The sequence below is a fragment of the Penicillium malachiteum genome, assembly GCF_028827825.1.
Source record: "Penicillium malachiteum strain IBT 17515 chromosome Unknown utg000001l:1.0-8184562.0:1.0-8186909.0, whole genome shotgun sequence".
Lineage (NCBI taxonomy): Eukaryota > Fungi > Ascomycota > Eurotiomycetes > Eurotiales > Aspergillaceae > Penicillium > Penicillium malachiteum.
This window is the reverse complement of record NW_026643094.1, coordinates 4,785,588-4,799,566: the sequence shown is the minus strand read 5'-3', so window position 1 is coordinate 4,799,566 and position 13,979 is coordinate 4,785,588. Positions and strand designations below refer to the sequence as shown.

Here is a 13,979-nt window from a genome sequence, read left to right as displayed (position 1 = left end):
ATCGTATTACCAAGTTTAACTGTGAAACTGTCCTGGGATTTAAGCGGGTCGGGTAATACTATGACAGGAACTGCACTAAACTTGAAACAGACAAGGGGCATTTCCCCTGATTATTCCATGAGTTGAGACCAAAGTCCAATGTTGTTGAATGCCAGTGGCCTAATTCCAGGGTTATAAAAACTTGAAATGATGACTGCATTCTTATCAGCAATTTATCAGCCACACAGTATTAGCTTGAACAAAGCCATGTTCCTCCAATCAATTCAAGTTCTACTACGGAGTACTCCGTACATAGTACGAAATACGAAGTACTCCCTGGTTAGTAGTCAACTGGCATCCACCAGTGCAGGGTTACCTACCCCTTTAGGTAAATAAGTATACATATCGTTCAAGTTGTCTACCTAATTATCTACCATTATCTTCAAAAATCTACTTTTTCTTATATCAGAGTGATGGAGTGTTGTCTTGGGGGTATACTTAAGGGATTCAAAACTACTAGTAAGCCTAATCGGGACATGAGGTGTCTATTTCTAATAAATAAAGTGAGCATTTATCAAGGCCTCTAGTTACTAGGATAATTGATATTGTAGGTTTTAAGTGAATAGTCCTTAATAGAATATTATAACTGTGTGATTCCTTTGTTCAAGTAAAACGTTCTTTCAGTCTCAATAGTTAAAAGTTCTGACCAGTGGAAATTCAATTTTCCCTCTCCGCTTTTCTCACCGCCTTCGACTTCCACTCTCTTCCACTCCGCCTTTCACTCCGCCTTCCCCTTAAAGCAGCGTACATCAGGATCATTGTTTCTGCCAGGTGTAAGTGCCTCCAGCACACCGCTGGAGGCTCACCGCCTGCAATCAAAATGACAATCATCCCCACTCTGTTACCGCTTCCCTGTTCGGTCGCGTCGTGCTCCCTGCAAAACTCTCGGGTTCGCGCCAGTGAAAAAAAACGACCCTCTTTATCCCTGTCCCAAACTCACCTTGATATCTTCGAATTTTCTCTTTCCCAAAATAGCAGTGTCACCAGTGATATCCAATCACCTCATTCCATCAAGGATGCTGTCTGGTGCTTTCGCGGTCTTGGGCGTGTAGCCACCTATCTCATCATGTCACGCGCCTCGGCCGCATTTGCAGATTTCTTTCCAACAGCTCCGTCAGTTCTGGATCAAAAGCGCATCAACCCAGGAGATCAGCAAGGCAAAGGTTCAGATGGCCTGGAAACGACAAGCTCTTTCACTGCCGCCACTCTCCCGGGCGGGGCATCTGATAGACTGGCTGGAGAGGAATCGTCAATCCAACAGCTCTCTGATACCCAGGGAAAGGGATTAACGGCCGTGGGAGAGATCAATGGAATGCTGGATTCGTCGCTTGCTGCGTCCAATTTAGCAATCGAAACTTTGACACCGCTCACCAACGCCGCATCATCTCCTCCCCTCAAACCACCGAGCCCGCAATCAAAGATGTCGGATGACAACTCTTCAGGGAATGCTCCCCCTCCCTGTTTGGACCCTCGTTTGGACCCTGCTAGGGTTTCTGATGCTATCATCCATGGCCCTCCAACTCCTCAATCCCAAGTCCGCTTAGAGACCGCCATCAAAGGCCGCTACGGGTATGTCCAAGAGCTTGACAAACCATCCATAGACAAACGACGGAAGCTCGAGTACGTGGATACTGTGGCTGATGGTCAGTCACCCCCTCCCGATCCACGGCTTGCTATTGCGAACTATACCCGAGGATCGGCCTGCAGGCAGAAAGCCAAATATCGTCCATCTCCCTACACCTTGAAGCCATGGCCATATGATGTAGCAACTAGTGTTGGCCCCGGCCCCCCAAACCAGGTCGTCGTGACCGGTTTCGATCCTCTCACCCCAATTGCCCCCATCAGCGCCCTCTTCTCCAGTTTCGGTGAGATCGCAGAATTGAATAACCGAACCGATCCCATTACCGGCCGATTGCTGGGCATCTGCTCTATCAAATACAAAGATAGCGCCTCATTCCGAGGAGGGAGCCCCGTTCCAGCATCGAGTGCAGCGAGACGTGCGTACCACGAGTGTCGAAAGGAGCAACGCATTGGAACACGGAGGATCCGCGTCGAGTTGGATCGGGATGGCATGGTATCCGGGCGGATGGCCTCTAGAGCCATTGAATCTCAGCGTGCGGCTGCGAAAGCGAATGCAACCAAGGAGATCAAGCCTGATCCGAAGAAGAACGAGCCTCCGCCCACTGCACCGAAAGGTCCATCCGGTAGATCGGCCATACGTCCGGGTATGATTGTTCCAGAGGGACCCCGCGCGAGCCTTCGATCTCCAGGGCCCCCATGTGTGATTGAAGAACTCCCCGTGTTGCCTCAGCTCAAGCGTGATCCCTACATCTTCATCGCCCATTGTTATGTTCCGGTTCTCGGCGCGACCCTCCCACACCTCCGAAAACGACTCAAGATCTTCAACTACAAATCTATTCGATGCGACAAGAGTGGTTACTACGTTATCTTCGAGAATTCCCGACGAGGCGAAGTGGAAACAGAGCGTTGTTTCCGCACATGCCACATGGAGCCATTGTTCACATACATCATGAACATGGAAAGCCACCCTTACGGAAATCCGAACTATGTTCGTAGTCCTAGCCCAGAACGTCTCCGAGCCCAGGAACGGGCGAAGGCTCAGAAAGAGAGAGTCCGCAAGGAGGCCGAGTTGGATATCGAAGAAGAGAAGAAGATCCGCGCAGCAAATCTGGATCCCGCCCGAGAAGTTCTATCCATTATCATTCGGGACCTAAGAGACAAGCTTCTTGAAGATGTAAAGTCCCGCATTGTTGGCCCAGCCCTCTACGATTATCTGGATCCAAGCCGACATGCTGCTAGACGCGAAAAGTTGGGCCTTCCCGACCCGGAGGGTATGAAACAACCCGCCTTTCGAATTGGAATCAACCATTCATTGCGAGTCCCGGAATCGCGCGCAGAGTTGCCAACCAAGGGCAGCGTGTTGGACCTCCCTCGCATTCGCAAGGCTCATGGCTTAGACCGATCTGGAGCTGCGTTCATGGATGAACGACGCCGGCAACCAGTTCGAAGAGAAACAGTTCGGCCCCTGTATCATCGCTTGCAGCAGTTCCATGACGATGAGGATTCAGAGGATGACCAGCGCACTCCGCTCGCTCGAGATACCGAAGAGAGAAGCAGTCGTCCTCTTAGCCGTGCAAGCTCTGTAGCTGAATCTGACGAGCAGGATGATAATTACCAGTCGGATGCCGTTGCGTCATTTGCGGACAGCAGTGCCCAGGCCACAGACGAAGCAGATAAGGCTGGTGATGAATTCTTGCATGACTTGGGAGATGACTCTTCCAACCGCAAAAGAAAACGACTTGTTGGAGAGGACGAGGCACGGAAGCGGCAGCGTCAAGAGGAGCTGGAACTCTTTGGAACCGAGTCTCAAGAGGATGGTCTGAAAAAGGGTACAGAGCCTTTTACACCAATCGAGACTGATCCTAGTATCGAACTGCCGCCTCCAGAGGACAAATTTGCAAAGGAACCGGTCGCCGACGTTTTATCAGCGCAAGAATCTCCTCCCGAAAACGTCTTACCGGATGAAAATGTCGAGGAAATCCAAGAAGACAAGCCGACCTCCGAAATCAATTGGGGATTCTCCACGGATATGCCCCGGCCTACTGTGGAGGATGATCCGGCCATTATTCTGGACTTGGACGGATGGCAGCATCTGATTAAGGATGATGAAGACTTGCGATTCTTGCGGGAGGTGATGGCCGATGTGGTACCATCCAATATTGGCAACATTGAAGCATGGGCATGGCGTCAAAAGGAGATCAAAGCCCTCAACCAGAAAATCCCCACCAGAGGACCGACGCGAGAGCCTATTGGAATCCCCGGCTACTATGTTCCAAATCCTAGTGGTTCTGCCCGCACTGAAGGTCGAAAGAGAATCATGGAGGCCGAGAAGTCCAAATATCTGCCCCATCGAATCAAAGTGCAAAAGGCTCGTGAGGAACGTGAAGCAATGGCCAAGGCTGATCCTCAGGCTGCTGCTGCTGAAGCAGCCAGGATTGCAGCTGCAAAAACCATCTCCAAATCCTCTTCACGATCAAACCGAGTCAATAATCGTCGACTCATCGCGGACATCAATGCCCAGAAACAGGCTCTCCCTACCTCTAGCGGTGACGGCGATGTGCTCCGGTTCAATCAACTTAAGAAGCGAAAGAAGCCAGTCCGTTTTGCTCGATCAGCTATTCACAACTGGGGACTGTATGCCGAGGAGAATATTACAGCGAACGACATGATTATCGAATATGTCGGCGAGAAAGTTCGTCAACAGGTCGCCGATATGAGAGAAAGACGTTACCTCAAGAGCGGCATTGGCAGTAGTTATCTCTTCCGTATCGACGAGAACACTGTCATCGACGCTACCAAGAAGGGTGGAATTGCTCGTTTCATCAACCACAGCTGTACCCCTAATTGCACCGCCAAAATCATCAAAGTCGATGGAAGCAAGCGAATTGTCATCTATGCCCTCCGCGACATTGAACGAGGTATGTTATGCCATCAACCCAATAGACTACTGGATGAGAAAACTAACATGTTCTACTAGATGAGGAGCTCACCTACGACTACAAGTTCGAACGCGAATGGGACAGTGATGACCGAATTCCTTGTCTTTGTGGCTCAACAGGCTGCAAGGGTTTCCTCAACTAAGACTTATTTCTTTGACTACAATCTAAAAACGGGGACTTTTGATGTTCTTCGTGGCGTTCATCGGGTCGGCGTTTAGAAAGGAAAACATTCATGGATTCAAGGCATGTATTAACCAATATTTCGTGAAGCGTTTTCCATTTTCCACCATGTACAATATTTGCAAACTTGAAACTCAAGGAATTCTTATTCTTAATAATCATTCCTCCTGAGTCCGAGGTCTTTTGTCTTTATTCGCGTATCGAGGTTTTAGCTCTATTACGTCCTGTACTAGTATCGCATTTCTTGCCGCTCTTCATGTCGACATGGTTTCACTACCTTTAACTCCAGGCTAGAGGGAATGGAACTTTGTTGGGGTATCTATATACCAGTAGATGGTAACAATTCAATGCGGAAATTCATCCGCCGAGCAGCTTTTGAGTATAAGGTGGAATAGTGGCGATGGAGTAAGTGATCATGTCGCATCGGTTCTTCATCTCTCTAGTACAGATCAAACTGGGTGAAATATAAGTATGTGCGATAGAGAAGTTCTTAAAGAGATCATGATCTTACCTAGGTGACTTGGGAGCAGGAAATTGGCAATTCCCTCCTTGATCATGTATTCATGTCCACAGTTCCCGCATTTTAGCTTTCCTTCCATAACCTGTGTTTCCAATAGCAACCGATGTAAATCTTTGAGGGTCTGTTCGTCATTGAGTGCATCGCCCTCGGGCTTGGTTTCGGGGAGAGTAGGGAATCCAAGCTATAACAAGTCATATGATTAGCGTCTGCCAACTCGGAGAAATTCAATATAAAAAAGATAAGGCTAGGGTGGTGCATACCTCATTTGCTGTTACTCGCAGGGCTTCCCAGTCAATGCGGGGAACCACATTCCGAATAAATTCTGGTTGGAAATCAAGTTCCGACATCTCGAGCTCTGCATCGTGAAAGTGCAACGGGAATGATGCAGCGGAGGTCTTGCACTCCTTCACCGCGCAGGTCACGAAATTGGCAGTAATGACCTTCATGTTGTGCAATTCAGTTCTCTTGTATCGCTGGATGCCGAAGTTCGGTGTGGGAGGTTATTAATGAGTTTTGACTTTGCGCAACCAGATAGATCAATCAAACTTGAGGGAAAGTTTCAATTGAAGGAGAATATGATGTTAGGTAGAGTCTCCTGGTAGAGTCAAGTTGAATTGATAGTTCTAATATCTTGATGCTTGTCTTAACCGGAGAAAAAAAAAGCACCCCACGAAGTCAGGTGATCTTATCGATAACTAAGGATATATTTTATCCTGAGGCTCCCAAATCATCAGCACTGCCCAGTACATACTGAGGATGGACAGTAATATAAACATTATAGAAATTTTGTCATGGTCAAACCTTGGAAGTTTGTCTTCTATTAGTTCTAGTACATAGCAAGGATATACATAACAAGCAGGTATACATTACACCGGCACATAAATTTTGTATGTAGAATTAATGCATTATTTCAAGCCCTGCAGGTTAATGATGATAATATGAAGAATCATATAAGAACCTTGCAGAGAAATATTTCAATGAGTGGCGCCGAGAGGCGTCGTTATTAGCTTGATCATTCCATAGACCATTCTTGATCATTGGTAGAAGTTGAAGATTGATGATAGAGCAAGACCAAACGTATCGTGAATTCTGGGTCAGTTGGAACCCCAAAAAGTGGCGAAATAACCAAGCTGAGCTCGCCCAGTAAGGAAAGGAAAGATAAAAAAAAAGATCTGAGTTTGATGTTGTGAATGAATTAACTTGCCCCATAACCCGTTCAATTTTATGGTTTGACTTGGACGTCCAGTAAATCAAGATCGTCAATCTCATGATCTTGAAGACATGTGTTAGAGTCCAGTCGGTCTCCATCGAAGACAAGGAATATTTCCTGATCAGCCGAGATATTTTGTTTAGATCGAAAAACAGAAATGAGTTTGGACACCAAAGTCTTCGGTCTTGCTTTGATTCTCAAGTCATTCAATCCAGGGCTACGAAGTGTTAACTTCATCGGCTCATTGTCCTCGGTTTGCTCAACCTCGGGGCTTTTTGGTTTTGGGGTAAGCTCGCCTGGCTCTGAAAGCCCAGGTCGATTGAGGATGAGGTGATCCTCGGTGACAGCTACCATATGGATTTGCAATTTCTTCTGGTCTGCTTCAAAGTCATCGTCCATACTCAGAATTGAGTCAGGCTCCGCTGTCTTTATACCCAAGCTCCTGCACGTTGTCACGTCAAACAGGCGTCGACCTTGCCAGGTAAGATAGATAGCTGATTGTGTTTCTGAAGTGAACCCTTGGCGTCTGCACCATTCTAAACGTACTTCCCGAAGCCCCTGGGATATTTTCCGGTGAACGATCAACGGTTTGACGTTTGGAATGTCGGAGGTAATGAGAATTTGAACGGCAATGTCCTCCACCACAGGGGTTGCTGGGTCGGCGGGCATTTTAGATGGCAATATCGATGGTATCTCACGTGGCAAGATTTTGGTATCATCGATTCTTCGAGTCTGTGTCGGCGTTGATGAATCATGCAGTTGGGGCTTGGTTGACACAACAAGATCTGCGCGAGCCGTTGCTGTCAAGGCGGTTGGGACTTCTGAGAGCGGATTTTGTGAAGATTCTTCTTCCACGGCCGAGCTTGAGCCCTCCGGCACCTTGAAGGATGTCTTTTCAAGAGAAATGAGAGGTGAGTGGTGCTTTTTTGGACTTTTCTGTTTTCCAATTGGAGATGTAGGAGGGATGCTTTCTGTGGTTTCTTCCTCGAACGACTGCTCTGAAAGGCGGGACCTTTTCGATTCTCTGGTATCACTGTTCGCCTCTTCGGATTTCCTATGAGCTTCTGCTGTCTTAGGAGTGGATCTTGATTTCTTGTACGCCTTGTTGGCTGCAACAATATCGGAGTAGGTGTGTTCGGATCGCGAATAAAATTCATCTTTGGTTTCTGCTGTCTTTGCAGCCCAAGAGGGTTTATTGAATAATGGCATCCTGCTTATCTGCAGCTAAGGTTAAGCAAAATAGGAAAGGGATATTATGAGGGAAGATGAGAGCTCTTGATGGAAAGACTAAATTGTTTAAGCGCGGAGAGCTATCACAAATGACCTCACTCACCGCCTTCAGGTCTTTTGTGACCCGCAACGATAACTGGGAGATCTTACCTTATTCACTGTCACAGGTATGTCTTTCTCCCCGCTTATTTCCGTGAGATCAGTCGCTAAATCCTTAGATTCCAGATATCAATAATTCCTCACCATGGAAAACGGCTCATCATCCGAGGGCAAAGACCCTTCAGCCTTCCTCAGCGAGATTATCGGCGCGCCTGTCATCGTGAAACTTAACTCCGGAGTCGTCTACAAGGGTACATACTCTTCGATATCTTTCCTCGTTTCAAATTTCATATACTGATATTCTTCTAGGAGAACTCCAGTCAGTTGATGGCTATATGAACATCGCCCTCGAGAAAACCGAGGAGTACGTGAATGGAAAACTCCGACGCAACTACGGTGATGCTTTCGTACGAGGAAACAATGGTTCGTTATGCCCCGGGCTCATCTTTCATTTTGCAATCCTAACATCCAAGGGTTAGTGCTCTATATCTCTGCGAACTAAATGGGTATGAATCAAGCATACCCGTTGGTTTGGATGGAAGCTGCTCATGCTCATCCCCATGGACAAGATCACACTATATCCCGTGGTCAATGTGGTGTCTCCAATTGGAGGTCGTCCATGTTGGTTCAATTTCTTCTTTTTTTCATTTTTCATTTTTTAGCCATCTACTTTCCCGGGCTATGGTCGAAATATTCCTATTGTCCGACCCCTTGCCTCTCCCCGCAACCTTCTCTCGATATGTATCCCCACGCACTATGATAATGATCCAACTCGCTTTATTATGCAATGGAATGTCATGACTCTGGAGTCACTTGAGGTTCAGAGCTAATCTTGTATCCTCGATATAATGAGCATGATATCATACTCAAGCCCGATGGACCCTGGGCGTTAAATCCTACTTCATTGGTCAACATGTTGCTGCTGCTGATAATTTTGATCACTTTTCTTTTATTCCGTAGCATAGCTCTACTGGCAAACAGTAGACATTAGAGATCTCCTATAGAAAACAACTATGAAGACTTCCCATAGTGATTATCTTTTGCAGTACCACCAAATTTGGGTTGGTTAGGTAAGCTTAAGTAAAAGACAGAAGAATGGGAGAAAACGTGAAGAAAACCAATCGAACCTTACTTCACCCCACCACCCCTCGTTCTTGAAACAAAATGTTGCAAGCGATTCGATACAACCAGGGTACCCTGGAAATTCTGGACCAGCTCCAATTGCCATTTGTGGAGAAGTTTATTCCCATCCAGTCAACAGAGGATGGGTGGCATGCTATCAAGGATATGAAGGTGCGGGGTGCCCCCGCCATTGCCATTGTGGCAATGCTGTCCCTTGCTGCAGAGCTCCATACCCTTAGTGCTGCAAGCAAGGTTCCAGAGTCACCAGAGGAGACCCAGGCTTTGATTATCTCGAAACTGAACTACTTGGTGACCAGCCGGCCCACTGCTGTCAACTTGAGTGATGCTGCTCGCAAGCTGGAGGCTTTGGTGACCGGTCAGAGCAAAGAAGCCGGCGCGACTGGTCTGGGATTGGTAGCAGCATTTAACCAAGCCGCCGAACACATGCTGGGGAAGGATCTCGAAGATAACCAGCGCATTGGACACCACGGAGCTGAATGGATCAAAGCCCACGCAACCAAGACTGGAGATGTGGCCGTCCTGACCCACTGTAACACAGGGTAAGGTTCAACCATGATTTCTTTTTAAATCATCCGAATAATAATGTGAAATATACAGATCTCTGGCTACCTCTGGCTACGGCACGGCGTTGGGTGTTATTCGCTCACTCTCATCTATGAATGTCTTACGGCGGGCTTACTGTACGGAAACGAGACCCTACAACCAAGGGTCTCGTCTGACGGCATTTGAACTGGTGCATGATAATATTCCTGCCACGCTAATCACAGACTCTATGACAGCCGCGTTACTTGCAGACAAGAGCGTAGGCGTGAATGCTATTGTGGTTGGAGCAGACCGAGTGGCCGCCAACGGAGACACGGCTAATAAGATCGGCACATACGGCCTCGCTGTTTTGGCGAAGTACCATGGTGTCAAGTTCCTGGTCGCAGCACCCCTCACAACCATCGATCTGGCGACCAAGTCCGGTAGCGATATCCTCATCGAGCAACGGCCGGCATCCGAGGTGACGAGTATTAAGGGTCCCCGAGATGGAGCGAAGGATGCGGACGGTGTGGTTCTCGAGACTGTTCGAATCGCTGCACCTGGTATCGGTGTTTGGAACCCTGCGTTTGACATCACTCCATCGGCTCTGATCGACGGAATTATCACGGAAGTGGGCGTGGTAGAGAAAGGCCCTGACGGCGAATTCGACATGGCCAAAGTTTTCAATTAACCCGATTTCTCGGGCTTGCTGTGATCGCCTTCGACATTTTTTGAATCTTGGTCTTCGGGGCTAGTATCCTGGGTCGCATCTCCTTCCTCGAAAGCTGCCAAAAACTGGTCGATCTTGGACTCGAGGTCATTGAGATGGTTTTCCAGCGCGGTTGCAGTCGTTTCGCCTCTGTTCGAATGTGTTAGGAGACAGCGTTATGATGTGATGCTGTTGTTAATTACTTAGAGATATCTGCCAATGCCTATTTCAGTCAGTATCTCGATTATGCCGAATAAATGGAGGGGTCATGAGATAAGACAACCCTGGATTTGGGCAAGCTAAGAGTATAAATCTTGAGATATATGTACCTGGGCAAGATTAAACTTGAGGTCCGTGGGGTTTTCAGACATTGCTGCAGTGAACTGGACTCCAAGGTCGATTAATATGAAGTGAGCGATGGGTTAGAGAGTGTATATCGCGGGGTAAAGCCACTTATCATGGAGTGTGATAAGTTCAATCATTTCTTCCACCGCCTCATACACCGCTTACCGTATATAGGGAAATTATTTATCCGAGGTCCACCATCTGCCCAGGTGTAATATGGATGTGCATGGAACCAACCCAACAGACAATATGAATAGGTACCTATGAGCCTATGAATTGAGAGGTTTTTATTTAATTTATTGAACCAGGGCTTTAATTATCCACTGACCTTTGCACATGTGCCAGTGGAGACCTACCAGTTCACACGCTGCATACTACGTAGTAAAGGATCTCGGATCTATATAAAGTCACACGGCCACTGCTACCTCCAGGGCTATGGCCTATCTTTTTTTTGGTCCTTTTCAAGTTGATCTATGTTTTTACCAACCTTTTTATCCCATCAATACTTTTTAGATGTTTTTTCAAACCCAATTTTTTTCCTATTCTTTTTATGTATCAATTCAAGCTCAAATTCAACTTGAAGTTAGACCTCTGGAGTCAAACTTCAAATTACTTCCAATGTTTAGGGCTACTATACCAGTAGCACTGTCAGGAAGCACTGGATACACCCATATTCATGTGTGAAAGGGTTCAAATGTTTGAACTGAATTGTGAAAATATATTAGCTAGTATACATCATGATGACTCAGAACTCCAGATTCTCAAACAGATCGAATATCACTCCTTATCTCTTTTTCATCCCACGTCTTTGCGCTTTCTTCCAGAGATGGGAGATGAGTTTCTCTAAATTTTCTGATTGGTACACCTTCATGAAACAGTCGGTCCACATCTTCAAGAGATTTTCCTTGACAATCTGGCACGCAAAAATATGTAAAAACACAAGCGCAGACCGCCAGACTACCAAAGATAAAGCCAACCTTGGAGTGTAGATTGGCATACCCGTCATCCAGCAAGTATGGCAAAGTAAAAGCAACGACAAAAGTCGTCAGAATATTTGTCAGTGATGCCACACGCTGTGAATGGTCACGAAGAGATAGGGCAGGAATTTCTGTAACAACCACATAGGTAAGAGGTGCCCAACCTAGGCCAAATCCAGCACTGAAGATGGCCATCATTGACGCAATGGCCGTCTTTTCTGGCGTGGTGGCTGGACTAGCTATTCCAAGACCACCCATTGTGAAGAGTGCAGCGACTTGTACAATAGAACCAGCCATGAATAGCTTCCGCCGACCGATCTTGTCGTTGAAGAAATTAGACCAGAGACAGATAACAGTTCCAATTGCACTGGTGATAATTGTGAAATTGTAGGTGTTAATAGTACCGAGGGACTTGACAAAGACCGCGCCGTACTGGCTTGCGAAGGCTTGGCCAGTGGCTTGCTGGAAGAAGCTAAGCCCGATTACGATCGCTGTGCGTTTCAAGTTGACTCCCTGGAAGAGTTCTTTGAATGCGCCTTTTTTGGGTTCGATTTCGAGTCCGACTTGGAGAGAGGATAACTCGGCAGCGATTTCATCGTCCGAAAGTGTGCCTTGACGCAGGCGTTTGAGAGATTTCTCTGCGTCTTCAATTCGTCCTTTGAGGAGGAGCCATCGAGGAGACTAGGTCTCATTAGCTTGGAAGATAGAATTTTTGAAGGGTCCGAGAATCTTACCTCAGGGATAAACCAGATCAGGGACATGATGCAAAATGGAATGATATAGAAAAGTCCAAATGGGATCATCCATGATTGATTCCCCTCTAGAGAACTGGTTCCACGGCAGATAGAGTTGATAATAAGTCCTCCAAGCTGGATTATGAATAAGCACTCAGAAACCAGATGTGTTTTGGGTCAAGGGACAACTTACATAGATGCTCAGTTGGTATGTACCCACAACGAAGCCTCGTACTTGGGTCGGAACGATCTCAGACTGATAAATAGGAACCACGGCCAATTCGACACCGATATAGACATCTAGACTGGTCAGAATTTCGATTTTGATGGTGATAAGACATAGTCTTACAGTTTAAGATGCGCGCCGCCAGAAGTTGACCCCTGCTCCTTGATGTAATGATAATCGTAGCCGTAATCAAAGCGTAGCAGCTCATAAGGAACATAGTAAGACGTCGACCATATCTTTCACTAAACAAACTTCCAATAACCAGACCTGGATATTTCCATTAGTCGCATTCCATGGATACCAGTACCGAGCAAGAGTGCTCACCAACCGCGAATCCAATATAGTTGAGACTATCCAGTAGGGATAAAAAGTATGACTGGATTGACCATGTCCCAGTCGCAGCATCATACTCTCCAAACTGCTTGGTAAACGCAGTCATTGACTGTGTTGTCGAGAATGCTTGGTTATCAAATCCATAGTTAAGTTGTGACAACGCAACTAAGGAACATGACAATGCCAGCGTCCTATTGAAATGCCGTGTGATCGATGAAAACACCATGATGAAATGGATATTTCACAGGTATAAACTCCGTTCTCTGCTTTTTCTTCCCTTCGTATGAAGAGCAAACCCCTGACTTTTGAACTACATCCTTGCCCTATGGTCATGAAACTGACAGGCCTAGAAGCACATTGCTCAAGCGGAGACAGAATGGCGAACGCCCGACTGCCGCATAATCAAGCCGGTACTCGGTCCCGATTACCGATAACCACATTATCTTCAGGTGGAAAAACGCGGGGAGAGTTTAAGAACACTAACATCTTTAACAGTTTAGCCGCCATCAACTTCTTCAAATGTGGGGAACTTCATCCACCTCGTAACCAATCAACATTGTGATTTATTCGCCATAAATACACGCCATGTCCTCATCATTTGTCCAAATCTGATTCCAATCATGTTATCGCTTTGCAGATAGATTGAGAATAATTTTGGAAGCATAATAATTGACCATGGCTGAAAAGGAGAAGAAACAAACTTGCTTACAATGCAGAAAACGAAAGGTGCGATCGATAAGGGGATTTGAACACCCAAGAGAGTTGGATTGAGGCTCATCAATTGATCTTAGGTCCGCTGTGATGGTGAGCTCAATGGCTGTTCCAATTGTGAAAGACTGGATTTTTCATGTGTATTTGTGTCATCTAGCGATACGGCACCTTCAAGTGCCAGTGTTCCTAATGCCGACTTATTTTTAAAGAATGCGCCTCAGGAATGTGCGAACAGTGGTGTCACATCACGCACAAAATATACTATCGGTGGTATTGAACGAAGACGTGGTCTCAGAGCATGTCGTCCATGTCGTGCATCCAAATCTCGATGCAGTGGTAGCTTACCAACATGTCGCCAATGTGAGCGACGAGGTCTCGACTGTCAATACGCGCCGAGTAAGCGCAGGAAAAATCCAAGCGACACGATTCCAGTTGCGACAGAGATCACCCATGCTCAGGTGCTTCAAGCTGATGATCGACA

At 46.7% G+C, this 13,979-nt stretch overlaps 6 protein-coding genes across 6 annotated transcripts; 3 read left to right on the top strand and 3 right to left on the bottom strand.

Moving 5' to 3' along the window:
- Positions 1 to 1,105: 1,105 nt before the first annotated feature.
- set1 (histone methyltransferase SET1) lies at positions 1,106 to 4,701 on the top strand (the record flags this gene model as incomplete). Its single annotated transcript, XM_057085227.1, has 2 exons — positions 1,106 to 4,538; positions 4,598 to 4,701. The coding sequence occupies 2 exons, from the start codon at positions 1,106 to 1,108 to the stop codon at positions 4,699 to 4,701; spliced, it is 3,537 nt and encodes a 1,178-aa protein (XP_056951376.1).
- A 487-nt stretch (positions 4,702 to 5,188) lies between these two features.
- On the bottom strand, positions 5,189 to 5,705 carry N7483_001789 (RNA methylation protein TRM112; the record flags this gene model as incomplete). Its single annotated transcript, XM_057085226.1, has 3 exons — positions 5,189 to 5,193; positions 5,251 to 5,440; positions 5,520 to 5,705. The coding sequence occupies 3 exons, from the start codon at positions 5,703 to 5,705 to the stop codon at positions 5,189 to 5,191; spliced, it is 381 nt and encodes a 126-aa protein (XP_056951375.1).
- Positions 5,706 to 6,481: 776 nt separating this feature from the next.
- On the bottom strand, positions 6,482 to 7,678 carry N7483_001788 (small ubiquitin-related modifier domain-containing protein; the record flags this gene model as incomplete). The annotated part of the gene is made up of 1 exon (XM_057085225.1): positions 6,482 to 7,678. The coding sequence occupies one exon, from the start codon at positions 7,676 to 7,678 to the stop codon at positions 6,482 to 6,484; it is 1,197 nt and encodes a 398-aa protein (XP_056951374.1).
- A 265-nt stretch (positions 7,679 to 7,943) lies between these two features.
- Positions 7,944 to 8,300, top strand: N7483_001787 (U4/U6-U5 snRNP complex subunit LSM6; the record flags this gene model as incomplete). The annotated part of the gene is made up of 3 exons (XM_057085224.1): positions 7,944 to 8,049; positions 8,108 to 8,221; positions 8,278 to 8,300. 3 exons carry the CDS (start codon positions 7,944 to 7,946, stop codon positions 8,298 to 8,300), a joined length of 243 nt encoding a protein of 80 aa, XP_056951373.1.
- Positions 8,301 to 8,962: 662 nt separating this feature from the next.
- Positions 8,963 to 10,154, top strand: N7483_001786 (S-methyl-5-thioribose-1-phosphate isomerase; the record flags this gene model as incomplete). The annotated part of the gene is made up of 2 exons (XM_057085223.1): positions 8,963 to 9,480; positions 9,539 to 10,154. 2 exons carry the CDS (start codon positions 8,963 to 8,965, stop codon positions 10,152 to 10,154), a joined length of 1,134 nt encoding a protein of 377 aa, XP_056951372.1.
- Positions 10,155 to 11,278: 1,124 nt separating this feature from the next.
- Positions 11,279 to 13,013, bottom strand: N7483_001785 (uncharacterized protein; the record flags this gene model as incomplete). Its single annotated transcript, XM_057085222.1, has 5 exons — positions 11,279 to 12,175; positions 12,229 to 12,363; positions 12,422 to 12,528; positions 12,578 to 12,721; positions 12,779 to 13,013. The coding sequence occupies 5 exons, from the start codon at positions 13,011 to 13,013 to the stop codon at positions 11,279 to 11,281; spliced, it is 1,518 nt and encodes a 505-aa protein (XP_056951371.1).
- Between the last annotated feature and the right edge of the window lie 966 nt (positions 13,014 to 13,979).